The 26,416-nt window shown below is 56.4% G+C and overlaps 1 protein-coding gene across 2 annotated transcripts in view; it reads left to right on the forward strand.

The window, feature by feature from the left end:
* Nucleotides 1-281: 281 nt before the first annotated feature.
* Nucleotides 282-26,416, forward strand: part of PDE2A (phosphodiesterase 2A) — a 41,712-nt gene continuing 15,577 nt past the window's right edge. The window contains exons 1-2 of one of the 2 annotated variants that reach the window (XM_063393692.1): nucleotides 282-630; nucleotides 19,104-19,155. In XM_063393692.1, coding sequence (XP_063249762.1) covers nucleotides 563-630; nucleotides 19,104-19,155 — 120 coding nt within the window. In that variant the 5' untranslated portion in view covers nucleotides 282-562. Of the gene's footprint in view, nucleotides 631-19,103; nucleotides 19,156-19,789; nucleotides 20,045-26,416 lie in introns of those variants that run through there. The other variant, XM_063393690.1, reaches the window with a different exon arrangement.

Consider the following 26,416-nt stretch of genomic DNA (forward strand, 5'->3'; position numbering starts at 1 on the left):
AATGTATTGCTCAGTGCTGCTCAGTGCCCTTAGGAAAGCAACCTGCCTGTGGACTGAGTGCTGCCTAGTGCAGCTCAGTACCCCTGGGACAGGGACAGGTGGGAACAGTGCTGCCCAACAGTGCTGTGTGCTGCCGATGCCACCGGGGATTGCGGTCCCAGCAGGGCCAGAGGCGCCAGTTGGGACGGCTGCCCCCGCGGGGAGAACGGGGAGGGCAGGGCCCGTGGACCATATCTAGACAAAGGCAGCCGCTCCCCGGCGCGGCGCGGCGCTCGGGTGAGGCCGGGTGCGGTCCGGGGTGGGCGGCGGCGGGCGGCAGGTGCGGCCCCTTCGCCCCCTCCGCGGAGCGGCTCGGCCCCCGCCCAACCCCGCGGAACCGCAGCAGCGCCGTCAATCAGCGTCGCCCCCGCTCCGTCCTCCCCTCCCGCACGCCTCGGCGCGCTGCATCGGGCTCGGTGACAGCAGCGAGCTGAGCGCGGCGAGAGTCTCCGCTCCCAGCCAGCACCGAGAATCGGGCGCGGCGGCGGCGGGGCTGGGAGGGCTGCCGAAGCATGCAAGAGCCATGGGCCAGGGCTGCGGACACTCCATCCTCTGCCGGAGCCAGCCGTACCAGGCGGCCGCATCTGACATGTGAGTTCCCTCCCGCCGGCACCGGGGATAGGGGACCACGCCGAGAGGGAGGGATGCTCTGGGAGCGGTGCTGGGCAAAGGAGCGAAGGAGACGTCAGGGACATAGGAAAAAGTTCCTCCTGCCTCACAGCTGTCAGGGAGGGGGTTGGCAGGGAAATGTCAGGAGGCTGCGACCCCTCCCTATTCGCCACTGGCCACCTATGTTAGCTCTGGGGCAGGTCATCACTGGTGTTTCTGTGCCAGAAGGCTGGTGTGAATGGAATCCCCATTTCCCCATCACCCTCATCCCATGATGATTTCCTGCAAGGGTGGAAGGCTCATGGCCCAGTGGTGGGCAGTAGGGGGGCTTTGTGAAATTCAGGTCAGGCCTCTGAATTGTGATTTTGGCAGCTTCACCCAGGGCAAGAGAAGCCACCCCCTGCACACCCACCCACTCACCAAAGAGCTTTGGGGGTCCTGGTGTCACAGTGCCTTGTATATGGCAAGGTGGGGTGTATACGGCTCCAGGGGTCATGGTGGTCTCATGCTGCAGCAGACACAAGGGGCTTTGTGTGAGAGCGTGAGTGACCTTGCTGAGGGATGACAGTGCTCCCTGGAAGCAGGGAAGGGTGATGCTCTTAAGAGCCCACGTGGGAAGAGGGGCTGAGCTGGCTAACGGGAAGCTTGCAGTGTCTCAATTCCCACTGCCCACAGGCTTGGCTGGGGCTGGTGGAGACCCCCATCTCTGTGCACACGCACGTGCAGCGCTCACGAGGCTTCACAGCTGCTGGGGAGCAGGCGATGCATGGATGGTTTCGCAGTGCATGGGTGGTCTGGCTCCTGGGTACCAAGACATCTGGGGTGCTCCTAATCCTTTTTCCCCCTACTCCAGTGGAAGCAGATCCCACATTGCCAGCTAAACCACAGGAAAGAGGTACAGGTCTAGGGTAAAAAGGAGGGAGGTTTCTCAGTGCTTGGATTCCTTTGTCTGACAGTGCCAGCTCCACATGCTCAGGCTCTGGCTGAACTGCCCGGCTCAGCAGCCCACACCAGGACCACAGAATCAGGGGGCACAGCCTCGGGTCTCCTAGAGCAGGTGCTTTAGGTGATGACAAGACTACTGGGGTGCAGGGAAGCTTCCATCCACTCCTGCCCCAGCGCTGCACATTTCCCTCACTGGGTTTTCGCACCTTCATGAGTTGACCTTTGGATGAGAACTTTGTCCCTCTCCATAGAAAATACCCTCCAGCATCTCTCTTGCCTACACGCAATGTGTGGTTTGGATCTGTCTTCTCAAGGCCCCAGTAGGTGCTGATCCTCCTACGCTTCTGTGGGTGCTGGGGCTGTCTCTGCTGGCAGCATCCCTCCCTCAGCTCTCCTGGCTCACTCCCTGGTGCTGTGTGTGCTTTGTTCCCTGCAGAGATTCTTCCCTGGTGCTGCCTGAACATGTGCACGTCCTTTTCTTTAAGCAAAACACACAAAGGTCTTGAAATGCCATGCAATCCCCATGTTCCCTCCTGCCTCAGCTGCTGTTTAAAGGCTTTTAAAAGAAGTAGATGACAGAAAAGCTTGGTGTAGCTGGGTTGGCTGTGCCCCTTAAGCTGCCCTGAGGTAGGAATGGTGAGTCCAGCTGCTTTCCCCTTTTACCCAGGATATGTCCTTGTCCCTGTTCCTGTAAACCCCAAGGGGTATATAGATAAGCTTCCCAAGAACTGTCAGAGGATGATGCCCTTGACCCTGCAGTGCTCCCTGGAGAGGTTGCAGTGGTGAAATCAGTGCTGTGGGGAGGGGTGCTGCCTGCTCCCTGCCTCCACTCCAGCCCTGCCGTGTTCGATGCTGGCTGACAATGCTGCGTGAGGCTGGGACCCAGGGGTGGCCCAGCTCTCCCATGTTCATGGTGTATTTTTTTTTTTTGCAAGGGGATACAGGTGCAGCATTATCCAGGTCACGTTTTAACCCATTTCCTCCTTTTCTCCCACCGAGAAGTGTGTTCCCGGGTGGGTGGACGCTGACCTGGTTAGAGGTGGGTGGGGTGTCAGGGTGCCTGGAGCTGCTGCTGTCACAGCATCTGACAGCAGCCAGGGCTGGGGAAGAAGCTTTGCGGATGGAAAACACAGAGGAGGAGATGCAGCCCTGAGCCTCCCTGCGGGAAGGATCCAGCTCAGCAGAGGCTGGGAGGGGTCAGGGCTTCCTTCAGGGCACAGCACTGACTGGGATGCAGGGGACATGAGCTGGGCTCAGCCACCCTTAGGAAGCCTTGGAGCACCTGCAAAGGTGAGAGCAAGCTGTCAAACCCCCTGAAGAACCCCCCAGACCCTTCATGGTTATTGCTAGTCCCTGGGCTGCATGTGTAAATTGCCACGGAAAATACCCACTCCATCGCTCCATTGTCCTGTCAGTTTAGCCAGGATGGCTCTGCTCACACCCAGGCACTTGCTTGCCAGGGTTCAGTGGAATGAGGTTAACCCGGTCCCCCATTGTTGGGGTTCTTAGGTGATGTTCTCTGGGTTTTTCAGAGCCTCAGGCTCTTTCTGCCCTTGTAACTGGGGCTCTTCAGGATCACCCACCTGCCTGGGCACCCAGCTCTGGAGCCTGAAGGTACCTGGCAGGGAAAATAGAGGGGAAACTCCTGGTTGCAAGCTTCCTGCATTCTACATATGACAGGAGCTTCCCAGCACCCTGCACCTGTCCATGGAAGATCTCCAGAGTGAGTGAGAAATTTCCCCTCTATCACCCTGGCACATCTCCCTGACCATCTTCAGCTTCAGAGTAGCCAGTTGTTTGGAAGTGTGGGAAACTGGACCAGATTCTGGCTCTGTTAGTGAGGACCCTTGGCAAATGTGCCCTGGCCATCATCTACAGCAGAGCCCTGCACCTCCCCTGTGAGCTGCGCTGCTCTGGGGGCTCTGGGAGGCTAAGCATCCATCTAGGGCTGAATGCAGAATTCCTTGGGGGCATTGGTGGATGCAGCAGCAACTTCTGGGAATCCGTCTTTCCTCCTGCTTCCCTCTGACCCTGGTCCTTGCTTTTGTCTCATTCCCAGCTCCCACGTGGGTCAGTGGGAGCTGTGCTGGGCTGCCGACAGAAATGCCAGCAGGGCTGGAGCTGCTTGGGACTTTCTGCCTGTGCACCGTAATGAATGGGCCTGTCTGGAGGGGGGAGTGAGTTGGACAGTGAGTGTTGGGAGAGGCTTTGTTTGCTCCCATGGCTCCATCTGCACAGCAGCAGCAGCAGCAGCGGGGTCAGCCAGTGGAGAAGCTGCTGAGTGTGGGCAACAGGCAGCCTGGAGCTCAGATCCCCTCAGCCAAGGTGTCAGGAGTGGGTAGGGGGTCTTATATGCCTTGCTGGAATGGGTGATGACAGCAAGATTTGATGTTTGGGGGGGCTGGAGCCTGAATTGGGGGATGATTTGTTTGGGTTGGAAAAAACCTTAAAGCCCATCCAGTTCCTCTATCCCTGCCATGGATAGGGACGCCTTCCACTACACCAGGTTGTTCCTCATCCAATCTGACCTTCTAGGAAAGTCTACAATGGTGTAGGAAGCTGTTTGGAAACATCTTGAAGGAAGCTGTCCCCAAAATGATGGGGACCTTGTCATCCATACAGCATCCTTGGGGAATGGACCAGTATGGCAGCCTCTGGGACTCGCTGAGTGTTGGCTCAGGAATGTCCCTGAGGCTGGCCCTTGGTCCTCTCCTGTCCCCAAATCCTGCTCCCAGTACCAAATCCTGCTCCTGGACCCGTGTTCTGAGCCCTGCCCGCATCACTGGTGTGTGGAGTCAGAGGGGAGGAAGGACGTGGGAGAATCTTGGGTGGAATCAAGCCTTCCATGCTTTGTCAGTTTGTATTTTCTTTGATAAACAGAACAAAAAGAGGGATTTGGAAGTGGCATGGGTTGCATTTCCCACTGAAACTATTAAACCCTGACTTTTTTGGCTGAGGCTGGGGCTGAATTAGGGCTTAGCCTGAGCATTGTGGCCATCGAGGACAGCCTTGCTATGTGTTTCAGCATCCCCAAAGCATCCCCAAAGCCCTCTGCTCTCCACCCAAGGAGGGAAAAGTAAACAGCAGCTGCCGGTGCAGCTCTGGGACAAAGTGCTGACTTAGCCAGAAGTCTCCCTGGCTCTCAGTTTCATCCCAGCCCCTTCCTAGGCTGTTAGTAACTCACGCATTTCAGCTGGGTGACTCAGAAGACACTGAGAAGATATTTATAAGGAGCATTTGAAAGGCAGAGACTGGTGGAGGGTTTTCTTTCCCCTTCTCTTCTCTTGAGTTGGTGCCAGCTTAATGTGGCTGTGCTTCACTTGGCTGTGGTGTTGGGTCTGGGGGGTGACATGTCCATGTCCCCAGAAGTTCAATGTCTGCCTGCTATGGTGTGAGGATGCTGATGCTCCAATGAAAACCTCCACGCAAACCCCTCCTTATGCCAGGCACACTTAATCTCACCCCATTGCAGCAGAGCCCTAATGCCTGTGAGAGCAAAAGCAGGCAGAGCAGCCAGAATTTGGGAACACAGGGATTTGCAGCCCCTGCTGGTCTGATGGTCCCCAGCCTGGCTCTGAGGCATGGAGCACTGCCAAGCGGTGGCATCGATCAGCCTGGTTAGGATGTTGCTGCTTGGTGGTGATGCTCTGGGACATCTCTGCAGCTTCTTGGTGGTTTGGGGTTTATCCTCACACCAGAGCTGCCCTGTGTAGTTACTCCCACAGTGAGGATGTCTCCACAGCCCTGTCCTCGAGCCAATACTTGGCTCAAGCCTGGCTGGAAGGACACAAACTGTGGGTGTTGCTGTGTTTTTCCTTGCTCTCCCCAAAATGGGGTCTTTCCCCATGTTTTTTACTAGTGTTATCACAGACAAGAGGATGGCAGCATCCTCCCTGCATGGAGGAAGCAGGTGGAAGCCATGAAGGCTTTAAGTAAGAAATTTGGGTCAAGGAAGGTGGTGCTAATAATGGGGAACAGTGCCACTGCCAGCATCCCTAATCTGACTCAAGCAGGGTGATGGCAATTTTCAAGAATTTGATTGTCAGCTGCTCAAGCCAGGAACTCTTGCAATGGGCTGAAACTCCCGTGGATGGTGAGAGGAGGGTCTTGGATCCTGAGCATGAACATCCTTGGGAGCTGCAGGATGTGGGGATCCCCTTGATCCTTCTGCGGCACCTCAGGGGCAGAGCTTGGCCTCCCTCTGGCTGCTGAGGAGCTGAAGCTGGGCCTGAGGTTGGGATTAGGGTCAGCATCAGAGCTAAGGTTAGGGGTAGATCTAAGATTAGGGTTAGAGTTAGGGTCAGAGCTAATGCTAAATGTGGACTAAATTTAGGTCTGGGTTTACGGCTATGATCAAGTTTAGGGCTAGTGTTTGGGTTAAGGATAGGTTTAAGGTTAAGGCTAAAGCTAAGTTTAGCTTTAAGGTTAGGTCTAGGGCTAAGATAAAAAATTTAGGGTCAGGTTAGATCAAAGAACAGTGTCAGAGCTTGGGTTAAGTCTAGGGCTGGCATTAGGTCTACGGCTAAGTTTAAGGCTCAGGTTAGTATTAGGAGTAGTACTAATTTTAGGTTTATGCTTAGATTTAGATTTAAGATAAGGTTTAGGGTTACCCTTAGCCTAGGATTAGATTTAGGGCTAGAGTTAGAACTATGCTGCTGGTTAATGTTACCATCTGTGTTAGAGATTAGTTTAGTGTTAGAGTTATAGTTAGGTTTGTATTTAGAGCTAGGCTGGATCTAAGTTTTGAGTTAGAGCTATGGCTAGGTGTAGGTTTATGCTTAGATCTATGACTAGCATTAAGGTTAGTGCTAGACTAGATTTAGTGTTGGGTCTGCCAGGACAAAGGCATGCAGTGCTCCATTCTCCCTGCACAGAATATGCTTCATTTTCCCCATCAGCACAGCCTTGTGGCCCTCCCATCCATGGTTTTGCCCCTTCGGTAGAGCCAGAGGCTCTCTGGGACCTGTCCTGTGGTCTGGTTTTTCTTGGCCTGACTGGGGAGCCGGACAGATGCTGAGTCAGCAAGACTGCTGGATTAAACCCTCAAAACTGGAGTATTTTGCTAAAGCTCAAGTGTGGAAAAATAGTGCTGGCTGTGGATAAAGCAGGTCTGGAGGCATGAGAAGTGCCCATGTGGAAATGCCAGCTAAACTTCTGAGGGCCAAGCACTCCCCCAAATCAGGCCAAGGGCACTAAGGCATTAAGGTGCCTTTTGGGTGCTTGTTTCCTTTGGTCAGACCCAAGATGCAGCTGGATGCAGCAGCAGAGCCGGGTGAGCTCTTGCTCCAGAGGATGCCACAGAAAACAAGTTGCTCACAGTGGGAACTGGGTATAATTAACCTTGCAAGGCTTAGGAAGAGGTTGAGGGGGCCTGCTGTTGGGTCTGACTGTCTCCAGGGAAATTATGCTCCTGGGAATGGCCATGGGTCCCTGTCACTGATTCTGCACCTACCAGATCAACAGGACACACCTTGCACTCCTTGAGGTGGGATCCGTGCTGTGTTGTGCCACGCTGCAGACTAGGCAGAGGGGCCACCAGTGCCAGCAGCTTCACATCATTTGGGAACCCAGAGGTCAGAGAAATGTCCTGATGGACCCCAGTTGTGACCATCTCCTCCACTTCAAGGAGATGAAGGAACCTACCCCACTGTGCTGCTCCTGAGGGAATGCAGGGATGGAAAGAAGGTCTCATTCCCCCAGGAACAGTGTGGGAGCTGGCTCCTGGGGTGCGTGGGTGTGCTGTTGTGGTGAAGATGGAGGGCTCTGCGAAGGTGGGGGCTTGGTGCTGTTGGAGAACCCCCTCTCCCCCGCTGCGCAGGCAGGGACAGGGACAGCAGGTCCGTGGGCTGGCGAGAAGTGCAGATTCAGGCATGGTGTGCTTTGCTGTGCACACAGCCTGGAGCGAGCTCCATGTGCCAGATGAGAGTGCAGAGAGCTGTAGCGTGGGCAGGGGGACCCCAGTTATGTCCCCCAGTCCCCTCCCTCCTGCAACCCCAAATCTGCAGGCACAGCAGAGAACCACTGTGCTCTCAGGAGGGACAGTGGTGACACTCTGGGAACCCTGTTTCCATCCTTACCTGTGATGCTCAGTTGGATCCTGGCTCCTGAACCAGCCCTGTCACAGGGACTGTGACACAAGGAAGAGGACAAGGCTGGGGACTCTTCTCAGGTGGCACCTGGCTGCCAGCCGTCCTGCCAGTGCTCTGTCCAGGCACAGTGTGGCAGGGAAGCTGGAGCCAGCAGTTCAACCACAGAAAAGCCATTAATTAATGGAAAGCACGATCAAGGATTAAAAGCCTGACGTGCTCCGGCACTGGTCCCAGTACCAGTGGGATCTTTGCTGTGCCAGAGACCAACCCAGAAGGATGCACCAGGGGAGATTTAGTTTGGATATTAGGGAAAATTCCTTCCCTGAAGGGATGCAGCACAGGCTGCCTAGAACAGTGGTGGAGTCCCCATGCCTGGAGGGATTTAAAAGTTTTGTGGATGTGGCACTTGGGGACGTGGGTTAGTGGTGGGCTTGGCAGCGCTGGGGGGTGGTTGGACTTGATAGTCTCAGAGGGCTTTTCCAACCTCAACAATTTTGTTTCCATATTCCGTATGGGATCTCCATGCCTGTCCCAGGGCTGAGCTGCATCTTTCTGCCAGTTCCATCTCTCTCCCAATACCCACACCAGCCCAACCACTGACAGTCTGCACAGCCAATCCCCATCCCCAGTTGCCCCCTCCCCTCCTCTGAGGGAAAGCTGAGGCTTTGGAAGTTAAAAGCTCAACTCAGCTCTGGGAAATAGGTTGAAAGAATCAGAGCCATTCTCGCCCTGATGAGCCTCCAAGGCGTGAGTGGCTTTGAGCTGTGTCCTCTCTTGTCCCTCCACAAATGGTTCCTACTCCCTGCACTAACTCTGGCTCATGGGAGTATTTGAATCATTTGGGTAGAAGTCCTGGCCCAGTAGGCGACTCCCACTTGTGTCATGTTTACACATGGAGGATCCAGTTAGAAATCTGTGGTGTTACTTGGGAGACGATCCCTGCTCCTGGGGAGCTGTGGTTCATGGAGAGTTTTAAGGGGAAAAATGCTGGAAAGGAAAAAAAAAGCACAAAGGGTAGGTGATGAACACATGCTGAACCACCATCAACAGCAGCTTTCCCCCCCTGCCTAGTTATTGACTAAATGGACTAATTGAAAGATGAGTGGGCAGCATTTGTAGTGTTGCATTTATCCAAGGATGATTCCCCAGGGATTCAGGGTAATCGTGTGTCTTCTCTCTCACCTTGCTATGCTCCTGCCTGGCTTGGCTCCCTTGGGGTGCTGGTGGCTTTGCTTGGAGGTGCCCATGGTGGTGGGATTTGCAAGGATTTCATGCAACAGGGATAAAGATTTGCAGGGCTTCCATGCAGTAGGGACAGGGATTTGCAGCCTTGCAGGGCTGCAAGGCTTTCTAGCCCTATCACTGAGACCAGCTGCATTCCTGTTGCTCCTGGCAGCCTCGTGGATTTGCAGGGATGCTGTAGAGTGGGGATAGAGATTTGCAGGGATGCTGTACAACAGGAATGGGATTTAGAGGAATGCCATACAACAGGGATTTGCAGGGCTGCCATGCAATGTGCACAGGGACTTGTAGCCTTGCAGGGCTGCCAGGCTTTCCAGCCCCATAACCAGGGCCAGCTGCATTCCTGTGGCCCCTGGCAGCCCCAAGAGCTGCTCTCCCAGCCTGGCAGTGGGGACAGCTGCTTGCACAGGACCTGATGTTCCAGGGCGGAGCACCCGGAGCAGTGTGTTTGCCAAGCAAACAGGGCTCAGCCTTCTGCAGCCGGATCAACAGCTTCCACACGTTTGCTCAGCAAATAAATCCCACCCGGCAAAGCTTTGGTGCCACCAGTCCCCTTCCCACCACGCTCCTGCCAGCTGCTTTGTCACTGCCCAGCATTCTGCAGCACCTGCCCATTATTCTGCAGGTCTGGAATTGCGCAGGGTTCACGATGGCTTCAAATTAAACCTGGCAGCTCATCAGCAGCCATCCCTGCCTTTCTTGCCTGTAGATGCCAGGGTGCTGCTTAACCACGAGTGCCCATGCTGGGATCTTCCTGTGAATGTGCAGGGTGAAATCCTTTGGTTCCAGTGAAAAGTTTTTGATCTGGACTGAGCAATTGCAGGAATTTTCTGTTACTGCTGGAGGCTGGGGAAGATGGAAACCGTGTTGGCAGGTGTTGGCCTGGGAGGCTGGCTGCTCTGGTGATGGAGGAAAGGTGTCTGGGTGTGTGGGGATCCTGGAGTGCCATGCCAGAGCACCATGCCCCACCATTGCTGCTTGCCTTGCTCCAGGCTTTCCTGTGCCCTTCCTGTGCCCCAGACCATGTTCCCTGTGGGGTCCTTATGCCCCTATAACACACTGCACACAACAAGGGTTCTATTCAGGTGGGGACAGATGCTACCTCCCCCCTTCTCTTTGCCTGGAGACTGTGGGATGTGATCCCAGCCATTCCATGAGCTCGTTTGCTGCTGCTCCAGCTGTCATCTTTCTCTGCTTTCCCATTTATTTCCCCCTCAAAGATACACTCTTTAGCCCCTGCCACCTGCAGAACCGGAAAAATCCCCTTTGCCCACGCACTGTTGTCCACCTCAGGGCCCCATTTTCTTCCTGTTCCCTCATCCCTGAGGTGCTGGAGGCATATTTGTCTTTTTACCTTCACCCCCAGAGCAGCAGGACTGTGGCTTGGTCAGGATGTGACTGTGGGTACTGAGCATCCCATCTCACTGCTCCATCCCTGGCAGAGGGGACAGGGGCCAGCAGTGTCACCCCATGGGGACACTGCTGCTTGCCCTTCCACAGAGCTCTCTGGCGCTGGGGCCAAGCCACTCTCCAGCCTTCCAGCTTCTCTGAAGTCACCAGAGTCACTTGTGCACTTATAGGCCACTAAGTGCTGTAATTACAGATATGCTTTAATTAACATAATTGCGTTTCTACACAAATAAAACATTTGGCAAATTCCAAGGCTGCAGCTCCTAACACAAGGCTTCCTGGCCCCCCTGTGGAGGTGGCAGGGGAGCTGGTAGAGAGTGGGGTTCTCACCTCTCTGCCAGAAGATGATCCCAGCCAGGGCCTGAGCCAGAGCCCATTTCCCGCTGGAGTGTCCTGCCCTGGTTTGGTGGGAACAGCTGTGCTGGCAGACACTTGGATTGCTGGGACATGGCACTGGGATTTGCTGGGACATTGTAGTGGGTTTGCTGGGACACAGTTCTGGGTTTACACACAGCATTTGATTTGCTGAAACACAACCCTTGGTTTGTTGGGAAGTAGCACTGGAATTGCTGGAGCACGATACTCTCTCCTTCCTGGTATACAGCAAGGGGATTGCTGGCATGCAGTGCTGAGCTTGCTAAGCCATGCCACTGGATTTGCTGGGAGATGGCACTGGGCTTGCTGGAACACTGTTTTGGGCACAGCGGAACAGAGCATTGGGATTTTTAGGATGTAGCAAACCCAGTGGCTGGCTGGGACACACAACTGGACTTGCTGGGATGCAGCCCCTGGATTGCTAAGACACAGCACTGGGATTGCAAGGCCATTGTGCTCAAATTGCTGGAGCACCATGTTAGGATTGCTGGGATGCAGCCCTGGATTTGCTGGGATGCAGCTGGAGCCCAGCTGTGCCCTTGCAGCTGTGCCAGGGGGTGTTCACCTTGGCTGGGCAATGGGCACAATAGGCAGTTCCAGCCCCTCCATCCCATCCCAGAACCTCCCACTGAGCTGCCCCCAGGGTGCTCTGCCCTCCCAGCACCCAGAGGCCTCTCACTCCCCATTCCCTCTTTAGCAGACCCCAGAGCTCACCATGGTCTTAGCAGTCTTTGGATGAAGGCTGGAGCCAGCGGCAGCATGCCAGCCCTTTGCCAGGAAGATGCCTGGAAGATCTGGGAAAATGGCTGGTGTTCATGTGCTAAAATGCCCTTTTCATTTAAAAAAAGAGAAGAAAAGGGAAAAAAACATATTCCATTTTTCTCCAGCTGAAAATGAAAGTGATTATGTAACAAGCAATAAATTACAGAAAGGAATGAGTCATTGGAGCAAATCCCAAGAAAGGCACAGTATTTTTAGCTCCAACACCCTGTGCTGTACTGTGCATTAACCCTTGCAGGACGTGGTCCCCCACTTCAACCTGCCTCTAGGGTAACCCCCACATATTGATTTCTGTGAGAATTTTGTCCCTACGACATTCCCAAAGGAAGATGGAAAATATGTAAGCTGTGGACCCCTCATCCCATGGCTCTCCTTTGTACGGGATGCTTATGGGTGGTCCAGGGAATACTGCTCCGCCCAGATCCCTGTCCCCATCCTGGGCTAAGCCCCTGCTTTGCTTCCCCTCTGCTCATTCCCACTGGGATAATTAATCCTGATTCCTTCCTGAGACCCTGGGCACCACTGTTGTTTCCTTGCCAAAGAGCCTGAAGAATTAATTAGGAAATAAAAGCGAGGAACAAATTAATTGGAAGAGAACTAGCAAGGAAACAAGTGAGTAATACTGCTTTAATCCAGGTTGAACAGGGGAGTGATTGCTTTGCTAACAGAAGAGATGATGAGGGAGAATTGGAGCAGGCAGGTGCCAGGTGAGACAATGGCAACAAGCATCCAGATGGCAAGGGATGCCCATGGAGAGCTGTACTGAGTGGGGAGAAAAATCCTGGGCACACCAGTGGAAAGCTGTAAGAGGAATCATGAAGAGAGGCTCAGAGTTGGATCAGGGCTCAGAGTTGGATCAGGGCTCAGAGTGTCCCAGGATCACCACTCAGACCATCCTTGGGGGCCCAGAGCTTAGAGCATCCCCAGGAAGAGGGCTCAGAACATTCTTAGGATTGAGGTATGGAGCACCCCTGGGATCAGGGCTCAGAGCACCCCTGAGATCTGGGCTTGAAGCACCCATTGGAACAGGGCTCAGAGCATCCTTGGAGTCAGGGCTTGGAACATCCCTTTCTTAAGTGACACTATAATTCATGCCTACTTTTGAGAATCCTGTAGGATCAGGTACCAGCACAGGGACAGGGACCCTATTCCTTGTGTGCCACATTTCTTTGGGGTCTACAAGCTGGTGTGAACCAGGCCTGCTTCTTTGTCACTGAATGGATCCCTGGGTGCTCATGGTGGCACCACACTCCATTGTCACCCATAAATAACAGGCCAAGGAGAGTGGCAGGGATGAGTGAGAGCTGGTGGCCAAGTCCTTGTGTCCTGCAGCTGGAGCGGGGTCAGCTTGGAGTGACATAGCCAGTGCAAACGGATGTCATCTCCTCATCTTTTATTTAATCTGGCAGTCAATTCCTGTCCTCCATTTGCTTGGGCTGGGCTGGGATCTTCCTTATTGCTGCTGGGCCACCTGGAATAGTGGTGTGGCACTGCATGTTCAGGGGCTGCTGTACCCCCAGCACACGGTGTCCTGCAGGCACCTGCTGTCCCTTCTCCTGCTGCATGCTCTCATTCTGGCACATGCTTTCCTCAAAATCCATGTGTCCCTCCAGACATCCTATCCCTCCAGGCAACCCCTGTCCTTATGGGCATGTGCTGTCCCTCTGCAAACGTGCTGTCCTTTCAGACACCTGCTCTTCCTCAAGACACATGCTTGTCTTGAGGAAGAGCAGCAACACTACATCCCCAGGTGTGTAGTGTTCTTCCAGACACAGGGTGTCCCACAGATGCATGCTGTCCTCATGGATGTCACCTGTACCTCTGGACATGTGCTGATTCCATGAATGCAGGCTGTCCCTATGGATACATGCTATCACCCTGGATGCAGGTCATCCCTCTGGACACATGCTGTGTTTCTGGGTTCAGGCTGTCACCATGGACACATGCTGTCCTCTGGGATTCAGGCTGTTTCCATGGACACACTTGTCCCTGTGGATGCATGCTGTCCCCATGGATACACTCTGTCCTGATGGATACACGCTGTCCCTTCGGATACACGTTGTCCCTTTGGACATGCTGTCCCCACAGACACATGCTCTCCCCCTGGATTCAATTTGTCCTCATGAACACATGCTGTCCCCTTGGATACATGCTGTGCCCCTGTATTCAGTCTGTCCCCATGGACACATGCTGTCCCCCTGGATACACGCTGTCCCCCTGGATGCACGCTCTCACCGTGGCACATGCTAACCCCCTGGATGCAGTCTGTCCCCATGGATGTCCCCTCTCCCTCACCCCTCTGAGGGTACAGTGCCGGTGTACTCCGTCCCTGCCCACACAGGATCGTCTCATGGGACAGGCTGTGTGCGACTCAGGAGATAAAATCCCACTAGCCAGGCTGAAGGTGCTGGTGGCAACCATGCCCAGAGCTTGTCCATGAGGTCTGGCTGAGTCAGCTGGGAAAGCAGCCAAAGAGCTGGGAGAGAGGTATGGAAAGAGAGTCAAGAGCCATCTCAGCCCCACAGGGACCTGAGCACCACAGTGGGATCAGCAGGGCTCTGCCGTCCCGTTTGTCCCCCCAGTTAGCCCTGTCATGTGTGTGGGCTGCTGGTGGACCCCAGCTTCCACCGTGCTCTGAACTGTCTCCACAGAGACCCTTCTATGGGCTCTGTCACTTACTCATCGGTGGTATCACTCATTCAGCTGGGCCCTTCCTTATCTCTTCATCACTCCTCCACAGAATCTGCTCAGTTGGAAGGAACCCACAAGGAGCATCAAGTCCAACTCCTGGCCCTGCACCATCCCTGGGAGTCACATCATGTGCCCAAAAGTACTGTCCGAATGCTGCTTGAACTCTGTCAGGCTTGGTACTGCCCTGGAGAGGCTGTTCCAGTGTCCAATCACCCTCTGTGTAAAGAATCTTTTCCCAACACCCAACCTAAACCTCCCCTGACAACTTCAGACCATTTCCTTGGGAGTGTCACTGGTCACCAGAGAGAAGAGATCAGTGCCTGCCCCTCCTCTTCCTCTCATGAGGAAGTTGTAACTGTGATGAGGTCTCCATCAATCTCCTCTTGTCCAGGCTGAACAGACCAAGTGACTTCAACTATTCCTCATATGGCTTCCCCTCAAGGCCCTTCACCACCCTCGTTACTCTCCTTTAGACTCTTTCTAGTGGCTTAATGTCTTTTTTATTTTGTGGCGTCCAAAACTGCCCCAGCACTTCGGGTGAGGCTGCCCCAGTGCAGAGCAGGGTGGGACAATCCCCTCCCTCACTCAGCTGGTGATGCTGGGCCTGATGCCCCCCTAGGACATGGGTGTGTCTCATGTGATTCATGTTCAACTTACTGTTGACCAGCACCCCCAGGTCCCTTTCCACGACACTGCTTTCCAGCAAATAATTTCCCAGTACATACATCAGGGTTGTCCTATCCCACGTGCAGAATCCTTGTTGAACTTCACACACTTGGTGATTGTCCAACTCTCCAATTTGTCAGCAGCCTCTCCCAGTTTTTTATTGTCAGTGAACTTGCTTAGTCTGAACTTCCAATCCTGTGTCCAAGTCATTTATAAAGATGTTGAAGAGCACAGGACTTCTCCATCCCTTCCTTATTCCTTTGTTACCCTACTTTGAATCCAATGATAGCCCAAGCCCCAGACCTGATGCAAGCAGGTCCCTGCAGCTGGCACCTCTGGGGGCCATCCCCACAGAGGGGCTGATGCCAGGACACCCCCATCCCTTCCCAGCCTCAGATCATTCGGTGCTGTGGCTCTTGTGGTGGATCAACCTATGGCAGGATCCACCTAGATCTTGCATCCCACCCTGCCGGCGTGCTGGTGTTTCTGAGGGTGACAATGGTGCACACACACACTCACACACGTGCACAACAGCTGCAGGCACAGTTCTTCCTTGCTTCCACACATTCCCAACTCCTGCTGCTCCCGGCAGCTCTGTGCCATGAACCCACCTGGTGCCATGGAGCCTCCGAGCACCCCCAGCACTATGCCTGGCATTGCTTAGGTGAGTGATGCCACAATATTCCCTGTCCCACAGCATTCCCTGCGCTGCAGCATTCCCTGCCCCACTCGGGCACTGCAGCTGTGTTCCGGGCACTGGGTGGGATTTATCCATGGGGAAACCACAGAGCAGTAAATGGGATATCGATTGGGTGCCATTGTGGGGATTAGTGAAGAGCAGAAGAGCAGATGGATTGATTTCTGATGGGATTTAGAGCTGTCAGTGTACCTTGGATTAGCAGCTCCAGAGCAATAACACCGCAATTCATTCACAGACCCAGCAGGTCTGTTAGTGGCCGTGTCCCCCAAGCTCAGCTGAATCTCAGTAATCTCTGTTCAGTGGGTGGGACCCCAGCCTCATGTGTCACCTGCATTGGCCACTGTGTCCCCTCTTTCCCTGAAGGACTGGGATGCTCCAGAAGACAGCACAGTTCTGTGCCTCCCCAGAGCGAGCATCTGGCCCTGGGTCCATACCAGTGCCACAGTTTAATGGAGCATTGCTGATCTTACATGACTCACAGCAGTCCTAGCCCAGCTGGGAACAGCCAGCCATGCTGCCCTCCTGCCATGCTCTCCTCCCATCCCAGTGCTCCCAGTATGTCCAGTATGCCCAAAGATGCTGTCCGGAGGGCAGGCTGCTGCAGTTGCTAGGGATGGGCAGGAATGGGATTTCAGGGTTACACAGGGTGTGAAGACTCCTCTTGGTGCCTTAACCGCCCAAAATCTTCAGCTTTGGGAGTTTGATACCATTTGCTGCCAGCACCTCCCAGGGAAAAGCTGGAGTGGGGTTTATCTCTGTGTCTTTGGTGTGGAATATTCCATTACCATGGAATAAAGGTTAATATTTACTCTCCTGCATGAACTTTATTCTCATTGTTGCCATCAGACACCCTCCAGATGGGATGCGGGGTGGCTGCTCCCCAAGTTCCCAGGAAGAGACAGGACACACAGCACTGATTGAGCCACTCCAGGTTGGGAACGAGGAAAAACTACAGGATAGACGGAAATGTGGGAAGCCCAGCTGGGAAGCCCACACTGCTGCCTCTCCTCAGCACCTACAGTTATTCCCCAGCAGCTCCAGGGCCAGGTCCTGAGGTTGTGTGTGTCCATCTGACTGCTGTGATGTTCCCATCCAAGGGATGCCATTCCTGGGGCACACAGAAGAGCCAGGGAGCACCTCATATTTACCTGGGGACTGACTGGGAGATGAGCAATAATGCATGGATGCAACAATGCTACTGCAGCACAAGTCCCTGCACCCTTGCATCCCTGCACCCATGTCCCAGTCCTCTGTCCCCAGGTGCCCCTGTGTCCCTGTGTCCCTGTACTGCCATGTCCCTACGTCCCTGCTCCCGAGTCCCTGCATCCCTGTGTCCCATTTCCCTGTGTCCCTATACCTGTGTCTCACTCTTTGTCTCCTTTGTGCCTATAACCCTGTGTCCCCACTACCTGCTCCCCATCCCCCCCCGCTGTGTCCCTGCAGCTCCTGTGTCCCTCACCCCTGTGTGCCACCCCCTGTCCCCAGGCACGTCTGGGCGAGCGCTGGGGACAGTTCCGTGCTGCGTTCTTGTGCCCAGCAATGACTTTGTGCTCCCTGGGCAGCTATGCTGGATTTGAGCTGCTTCGTGGGTAGCTCTGGTGACAGAGTTGTGCAAGGTTTGGCATGGATCCTGCCAGCACCCGGCTCCTTGGGGTGTTCCCACTGCTGGCCTCACAGGGAATCTGCTATTCCCACCAGACATCTGCTTTATTCATGGATACCCGGACCCGCAGCCGTGCTAGTAGGACCTGTCCAGGCTGGGGTGACCCTTGGTCCCTGCAGGAGGGTGAACCCATAGCGAGGGAGTCCATGCCTTAATCTTGGGGATCTAGCGGCTCTGGTGGCGTCCTAGTCAGAAAGAGGGGCACTGTGAGACGCTGCCTTGGGGGACTGCGTCGGGCTGAGGTGTTCATGATCCTGTGCCACCCCCGGGGACAGACACCCGTGCCGTGTGTCACGCCCGGGGGCAGCCCCACCCGGAGGCCGGGGTTGCTGTGGCAGGGTGCCCGGGACCAGCCGCCCATAGCTCCCGGTGGTTCTGGCCACTAGATGGCCCCGCGACTCCGCTGGCCACCCTGCCCTCCTCCGGGACCCCCGGCACCCCGGGGCCCTGGGTGCAGGGAGCGAGATGGAGGGCGCAGCATGCACAGTGTCCCTAAATCCTGCCCTGCTTGGCCACTGCCTCGAGGTGGCATTTCCTCGTCACGACCTGTCCTAACGAGGGTTGAGAGACGATGGGAGGAGATCGAATCCTTAACGAGCCACCAGCCAAACCCCTGAGCACTCTGTCCCTGAAGAGCACCCTGGGGACAGGGGCGCGGAGGAGCAGGAACACATGGAGGGGCAAGGACACAGGGCTGCAGGGACACGGGAGTGCCTGGGGACAGGGGAGCCCCAGGATGCGGAGGAAGAGCAGGCCATCCTCCCCCAGACCAGAACTCCCTCCTCTGCCCAGAGGAGGAGGAGGACGAGGGCGAGGGATGGAGATTGTCGCGCTGCCGGTGTCCCTCTCACCGTGTGGCATATGGCCATCGTGTGACGGCTGCTCTCGGCGACCCTCCAGGCAGATTCCCTGGGGCCATTGGGTAGGGGCAGCATCCCGAAATCCTGGTACTTGTCTCGGGGAGGGGGGTGGGGGTGGGAAAGGGGAGGAGGTGTCACTCCTCACTGAAGGCAATGAGGGGTTGTATAGGAGAGTGGGGGCGAACGGGCCCTATGAGGTTTCCCCAAGATGCAGTCCCTCCCTATCCAAGAGAGGGAGGATCTCTTCAGTACCCTATGGGATGGGGGCAGGGAAGACTTTCTGTACTGAGGCCTTCATCAGAGTTACTCCAGGGCAAGGGATGGGATGAGATTTCGGCCCCTCCCTAAGGGAAGATGAGGGGAAGGCCGCCCCAACGTATCCGGGAGGCGCAGCTTTTAAGGGGGCAGGGGTCGCTTTCTTGGGAGGTGAAACATGCCCCAGAAGGGAGAAGGGGTAAGGGAGAAACTCCTGGCCCGATCCCCACGAGGAAAGGGTTTAACAAGGAGGGGGATTGTTGACGGCACGCCCGGCATTTGCACCATGAGGAAAGCACTACCAGCCCCGTGCTTCAGAGCGGAGGCACCCAAACTGGGGCGCGATGCCCCGATCCTCTCCCCGCATGGGCGCTCCCGCCCCACCACGGGTCCCCCCTTCACCACCCCACACTGGGACTCCCACCCCTGACCCCCTCCCAATACCGGGGAGTGACATCCCGACCCACTTCCCACATCGGGACCATTCTCTCGACCCTTGCCCCACTTCGGGCACCTCCACCCCCTGTCGGCGAGTGATTCCCGATCCCCTCGCCACCTCGCAACCCCCGCCCATCCTCGCTCCTTAGAACCCCGCGGAGCCGCTGCCCCGCACAGCAGGTGCGGGGCGTGTCGTGATCGGACGTATCGTGACGGGGCGTGTCGCGGCGGGGGCGTGCCCGCAGCCCGCGGGCGGTGCGGGGGTGCGCGGGACCGGGATGGTGCCGGGATGGTGCCGGGATGGTGCCACGGCTCCTCATCGCGTTCCTTCGCTTTTTCAGCCGCGGGTTCCTGCGGGCAGGGGACGCCGCTCCCGGCCCCGAGGCGCTACAGGTAGGGACGTCGGGATCTCCACCCCGAGGGGTTCCCCGCACCTCCCTCCCACTCGGGACCCTTCTTTTCTCAACCCACATTTCCATCCCCAACCGCGTCCTTTCCCATTCGGGACCCTAATCCCAACTATCTCCCGTTCCACCTCGGACCCTCAAGCCACCTCCCCTCCCGCCCGGGATCTCAGACACGCCTCCGCTCCTACCCGGGACCCCGACCCACATCCCCTGACACTTGGGACACCCGATTTCCCTGCCCTGCTACTGGGGACCCCCACCCCAAGCACCTCTTCTCCTACTCGAGACCCTCAACCCTCCTCCCCTCCCAAAGCACGACACGCGACCCACCTCCTCTCCCACCCGGGACCCCCATTCCCACGGCCTCCCTTCCCACGCGGTCCCGGGGGCGGTCCCGGGGGTCCCCTTGTTTGTGCTGTGGGGTAGGGCTGGGAGCCAGGGCTCCCGGCTCGCCGTGCTCGGCGCTGTAAGGGGTAGGGGGCGATGAGACCGGGGGTTGCTGCACTCCCCATCCCTTCCCGCACCCGGGGCGGTGGGGGCTTTCCCGAGCAGGTTTGCACCCGCTTGTCTCCACCCTTTTCGGTGGGGGCCTCTGAACCCCAGGGGGACAGCTCGACGGGGAAACTGAGGCACGAATGGGGCTCCCGAGGCGGGGGCGACGGTGCCGTTTTGTGCCCCCCCGCTTGGGGACACGCTGGGCTTCACGTAGGAAGGAGGCAGCGGGTTGGGGGGGTGCGGATCCCGGCGAGATCCAGGGAGGAAATGGGCTGGACTGGGAGGGAGGAGGGGGGGCGGCTCGGTCCCGGGGGGACCCCCACGCCCTCCCGCAGCTGCGCCAGGAGCAGGGCCGCGCCATGGGGACTCTCCAGGACACTGTGAGCGACTCAGGGGAAAGGGGTACCCAGGGGGTCCCGGGGGATCTGTGGCCTCGGGCTGGGGGCCCGTTCTGTCCTGGGGCGTTTGGGGCCGCGATGTGCTTGGGCATGTCCGGGGGTTCCATTTGTCTGGGGGGGTTGGAGTCCCCCCTTTCCTGTATCCCCTTGCCCCGCTGGCAGTGGGAGCCTCAAGAGCTCGGCTGCGCATTCCATCCTGTGGCCAGATCTTGGCACGGGTGTGCTGGGAAGGAGGGAGCCCCTTCAGTACCCCCAGCATGACCCAGCTCTGAGCCTTCCCGCCCCCCGCCTCCTTCCACCAGCTGCACATTTGGGGGAGATGGAGGCTGCATCCCAGTATGTGGGTGGGAAAACACTTGGTCCTTCCTGCTCCTGCACCTTCGAGCACACCCAGGTTTGGGGAGGGGGTGACTTGAGACGGGTTCTTTGCTTCTTGCGACTGTCTGTTCACCTGGATGGATCCCTGACCTGTGTGCCGATGGTTTTGGGTGTGAGAACCGTGGCCTTGGTCCCCCTGGGTGTACAACTGCTTTGAGGGGCTTCAGGACGGCGGGTTCAAGACAGGAGCGAGAGAACCCGGAGATTCAAGCTGGGAAACGAAGGGAAGGAAACGCTCTCGGGAAATTGCCGAAAGCTGCTGACGGAGAGAAAGAAGCTGAGCAGGGCCGATGCCCCGGGCGGGGGGGAAATGAGCCCCCCCTCCCCCTCCGGATGGGAAGGTGGTGGCTTGAGGACATTGAACTGTCACTCAGCACGGGGGTGGGATGTGACACTCCTCACCGCCCAGTGCAGTGATACGGGAATCCCTCTGGGTCTCAGCCTCCCAGAACTCAACTGGGCCTGACCTAGGAGGGTGCTGACAGCTGGGCAAGCTGTGAACCCCGAACACAGTCCTCCAAGGGGACCTGGGCTGGGAAGGTAAGGGAGTCAGAGCTCCCAGCCTGGGGGGTACAAAACCCACCCAGACAGGGTGGTGGTGGGCAGACTGTATTTAACCCGGACCACCAGTGCTGGGGTGGCAACAAGGAGGAGGAGGAGTAGATCAGATGATGGGGCAGAGATGCAGCCCCAGCCATCCCTGGCATGGGAGTCCATAGTAGCAATGGGATGTGACCCAGGATGTATGAGGAGTGAGTGGTGGGGATGGATCCTGACCCTTCTCCAGCACATCCCAGCCCAGGGTGTGTGAGGAACAGCTCATTCCCCATAAAATACCAGAGGACCCCTGTCCCCATTGGTGTCCTGGGTACTGACTGCATCTGGAACTCCGATCCCTGAGCCTGGAGGGGTCATATAGGGGGTATATAGGGCTTGGGCATTACTGCCCCCAACACCCTGCAGTGGGGTGAGGCTGAGAATGTCTGTTCCTCCTCTCCCTCCCTGCCACCAGCTCCAATGCAATTACCTGCAGACTGGATCATGAATCAAACCCTAATTGATACATGTTCACAGCCTGGAGAAGCAGGAAGGGTTGTGGGGGGGGGCACTATCCCCAGGGATTGGGAGGGGGCTGTGGGGGACTACACTCAGGCACCTTTACCGATTTGCCAGGGACTGGGGGGCCTCAGCCAGCCTCGCAGGGCTCCTCCTGCCTCAGTTTCCCCCTGTATGGGATCAGCAATGTTCAGTGGGCTGAGGATCTGTTGAGGGCAGTGAGGAGACATGCGTATGCAGGCGTTTGTCCTTGCGTTTCCTCTGGCAGACACAAACACATCAGCAGGGCAATAAAGGGGAGGAAAGGGCCGTGGCGGCTTCTTTCCATTACACGCGGCAGGGCTGGCTTCCTCCCACACTCAGCAGGGGTGGGGGGGATACAGCTAGATCCTCAAACTGGGATGGGTGGGTGCACCCCGTGTTTCCCAGCCAGGTGGTCCCACAGGCCAAAGGTGTGGGGGCCTCAAGGAGTGACTGCTTGCAGGTGTGGAATCAGCCTGTGCTGGCACTGCACTGTCCGGGTGCTGATTTTTGAGGGGCAGTGGGGTTTGGGATATAGGTTCCCGTGCTCTCATGCTCCATGACATCAGTTGGGAAGGGAGGTCTGAGATGGGAGTGCCCTGCTGGACCCTGCTGCACCCCAGGCAGGGGAGTTGGGATGGGGGGGTTCCTGCTGCACCCTAGGCAGAAGGAGCTGGAGGGGATTAGTCCTGCTGCACCCTGGGCAGTGCAAAGCTGGGATCAGGATGCTCCTGTTGCAGGATGACATGGTGGCATCTTCGCCCTGAATGGGATGAGCCCTGTGGATGACCTTGGCTTTTTGGAGTTGAGCTGTGACATTCGGCAGGGAGATGATGGGCTGGATCCCGTGACAGCCTGGGTCTGGAGGGTGGCCCTCTGGCAGCTGAGTCCATGGATTTGGGAACTGGCCTGGGACCTTTGCAGCTGAATCCCGTTGCATACCCACCCTGGCCATTCTATGGATGTCGCATAGAGGATGGTGGGGACCTGCCCGAGGGAGCCATGGGGTGGAAAATGCCACGGAGCAGAGCTAGCTCCCAAGTCTCCCTCCTCTTAGAGCAGGAAAGATCACTGCTCCTGGCCTGGCTCTGGCAGATGCAGGGTGTCTCGCACCTTTGGATGCCCTGGCCACAGCTTTGGAACCCCCCACAGACAAAGTGGGGCTGGAGGCCACGCCCCTGGCTGGGTGCTGACGCATTAAACACCAGCACTGTGATCCTTTCTGCCATGTAATGGGCTTTGGGCCTCTCCTGGCCGTGCCTCAGTTTCCCCATCTGAGTAGCAAGACCCTCCCTCCCCAATTCCTAGACCCGTTCATGGCAATTAAGAGCTGCATCCCACCACCAAACTCTATCACGCATGGAAAATAAGAGCAGTCCCAGTATAGACAGAGTGGAACCCCCCTGAGGGGGACAGCTCTGCCAGCCCCCAGCCCCCCACACCCTGCTCCAAAGCACTGCCCAAATCGAATTCCTCCCCAGCTGCAGATGGCCAGGAATTCAATTTTCCCAGATCCCATCAGAGGCTGATAAATGAGGTCCCTAATCACTGTGCAGATCCCATTAGTGCCAGCCATACCAGGAGGGGATGCATGGATGGATGTAGGAACGCTGCATTCCCCTTCCCATCCCACTGATTCCTATCCCCCCAAGGGACCTAGATGTCCCCTGAGCCCCTCTTTGGCTGCATCTCTAGAGCTTTGCCATGATGGTCCCAAGTAGAGCCAGGCACGGAGATCCCTGCATGGCTAATCCACCAGAAAACATCTAGGAAAGTCCTGGAAACCCAGCCAGGTGGCCAGTGTGGAAGGGAAGGGGACTGTGTGCCAGGGAAATTTTTCCAGTGATGCCATGTCCCCGGAATGCGCATCATGCCAGCTCCCTCCCAGCACTGCCACTGCCAGCACCTGAAGCTCGGTACCAGCTGGGTGCCAGGATGTGTCTGTCCTTTGGGGTGAAATCCCTGCATACCAGGGATTCTCCTAACCATGGAGCAGTTTCCCTGCAGCTGCTGTAGGAGGGTCCGTAAGCCCCTCTCTGACATGGCTTAGAGACAAGTGACAGTGAGACCCCCAGCCCTCCCCACCGTCTTTCTTAGAACAGTGAACTAATTAGTGACAAACTAGTGACAGATCATTAGGCTAGTGGCCGAGCCGGCTGTTCCAAGAAGGCCACGATGTTCTGGGGACGGAAATCCTTGAGGAGTGTGGCTGCTGTCCCGATTTGTCCTGCCCAACAAAGGGACATCAACAGGAAGCAACCTTGACTCTGGCCCTGTTCTCTTGGCCCTGGGAGGCCAGACCAGGATGTGGAGGGGACAGACAAGGAGTACCCCAAGGGCTTATGAGCTGCTAGAGGTTAGGAAATTTGCTTGGTTCAGCAAAACATCCCACTCAGAATGTGTGGGGTGCTCAGGGAGTGGCCTCTGCCTGGTTCCAGGCTGTAGAAACTCCATGTGCAAATGGTCTGTGCAAATGTCCTGGGCAGTGTGAGCATGCCAGGCTTCAGTGAGGCTGGTGTGTAGGTGAGGAGGATGGAGTGAGGAATACACTCAGATGTGGGGAGACACTGGGATCAGCACAACTCATTCCACCTGGATGGAAACTTCCACCAAACTCTAATGCCATCCTAAGCAGGTCTTGCATGGCCATGACCCTTTGCAGATGGGGAAACTGAGGTACAAAACCTCCACAGAAAGGGAAACTGAGGTAGGCACAGGCATGAAGGGCTACTTGTGTGCATTTTTTGGGATGGCTGATTCCACAGATTTGTAGCCTCCAGCCCTTGGAAGCCTCAGCCTGGATCACTGGGTGCCAGATTGGCTCCATGACAGGGTCCTGCACCTCAGCCCTTGCTGCCCATCCATACGTTGCAAGAGGACCCCAGGCAAATGACTGTGAGGAGACAAGAGATATCCCAGAAGTGTTTCCTTCCTGTTTGCCCTCATTATCCCCCTGGAAAAGATGAGGTAATTAAGGAGCTACCGTGTTACAGGTTGTTGCTGCCTGATTAGATTAAAGCAATGTAATTTGGGACTAAGAGTGGTGCTGGGAGGAAATGGATGGATGGCTTCCCAGCTGGAGTTGGGCAGAGCTGCCAGCTCTACCTTCCACCCATCCATCCCTCCATCCCTCCATTCTCTGTTGCCCTGGACCTTGCTCCAGGGTCCTTGCTGGAGGGTTATCAAGGATGCTACTTTGGGGGATTAGGGATACTTGCTCTGTTTTTTCACCCCTATGGAGAGGATTTCCTGGTGTATTATGGCTGTGGGGCAGAGGGAAGGAGCCTGGAGCAGTGTGGGGGGTGACAGAGACAGGGTGGCAGGGTGTCAGCAGTGTCACTCAGCCCGTGGCAGAGCTGAAGGGTATCAGGGATGCTCCTGGGGGTGTTGGCACAGGCATGCATATCTCCCCAGCTTTACTGGGTTGGATTCCCTGGGAAATTGTGCCTTTGGGCCTGGGGGAAGGAGCAGTGTAGGGGACAGGGCCAAGGTGACAGGGTTTTGCAGTGTCCCTCTGCCTGCAGTACAACTGGTGACAGCAAAGCTGTAACCTGCTGTGCTCAGGAGTCACTTCCCCGCTCCTTAGCTCAGTTTCCCCACTCATACCCCAGTGTCAGAAGCTGGTGATCTCCTGCCTGGTCCTGCTTGGCCCTGCCTGCTTGTTGTCAGCCTGGTGTTGCCAACACACAGCCAGAGCTTGGCTATATTTAACCACCATGGCTGGAGCACGAGGCTGAGCAGCCAGGGGAAAGCAGCCCCCTAGGACTGGAGTGGGGCTGGGGCAGCTCAGCATTGCTGGAGGTGGGAGAGGAGGATGAATCACAGCTCAGGGATATTTTGGGATATTTTTAATGCCGCCAGATTGCTCAGCAAATGCTTGGGCAGGGCGGTGCGGGCGCAGGCTGGGTGTTTGCTGGCAGCTGTGGCTCAGCTTGGGGGGCCTAGGGGGATCAGCTGCTCCCCATGGTGCTGTCACCCCGCAGCCATGCATTGGGGAGGTGACAAAGGCAGGGACATCTGTCCCCATGCGCTTGGAAACAACTCTGGGTATGATGGGTGGGGGAAAAAGGGGGTCCTGAAGCAGCATCTTCCTCCTTGAAGGGGAGGCAGGAGGGGAGAAAGTTTCCTCATCAGTTTCCCTGGAAAGTGGAAAGGGCTGGGAAAAGGCAGAGCTTGGGCATGGAAGAGAGGGTGGATGTCTCTGCCTGCAGGGTTGCAGTGGGTTGCAGTCCCTTGGACTTGGAGGGGGAGAGGTACCCAGGCACCCTGTGGGTGGGACACAGGGAGCCGTGAGGGGCTGTGCCAGGGGAGGTTGGCGGCCTCCCAGGAATCCAAACGGGATTTTGCTTTTCACCTGTCAAAAACAAGATCCAGAGGCTGGTGGCTAAAAATGCATCCTATCTGAAGAGACCACAGTGGGAGGGAGGCCTAAGCCCCCAGCCCCAGCTGTCAGCCTTGCAATGAGGTGACCACATGGTCACCGTCCTCATCCAGGGCTCTGCTTGGTAGGGGATTCTCTGGGGAGCAGCTCCTCTGCCCTTGAAGTCGGCAAAACCCCTGTGAGAGACATTGGGGCTGGTGAGACAGGCTGCAGGGGGGTCCTTTGCTCTGCCCTAGATCCCTCCTTGCTGTGTTCTGCACTCCCAAACATCCCAATCCCTTTGCAGTCTGAACCTGTAAAATCCATTGGGAAGCATCTGCATGGGCTGTGGGTACTGGGATGTGCTGCCCATCTGCACTGAGCACTCAGCATCTTGGATGCTCTAATTTGATTTGGGACCAACAATTGGGGGTGAAGTTGTCCAGACAGAGTGATGTCCAGCTCCATACCAAAGGTGATTGCTCAGGCAGGGGCTAATAGACTAATCCACTGCCGAAATTAATTGGGCTCATTTTCCT

Source organism: Prinia subflava, chromosome 3 (genome assembly GCF_021018805.1).
Source record: "Prinia subflava isolate CZ2003 ecotype Zambia chromosome 3, Cam_Psub_1.2, whole genome shotgun sequence".
Taxonomy (NCBI): domain Eukaryota; kingdom Metazoa; phylum Chordata; class Aves; order Passeriformes; family Cisticolidae; genus Prinia; species Prinia subflava.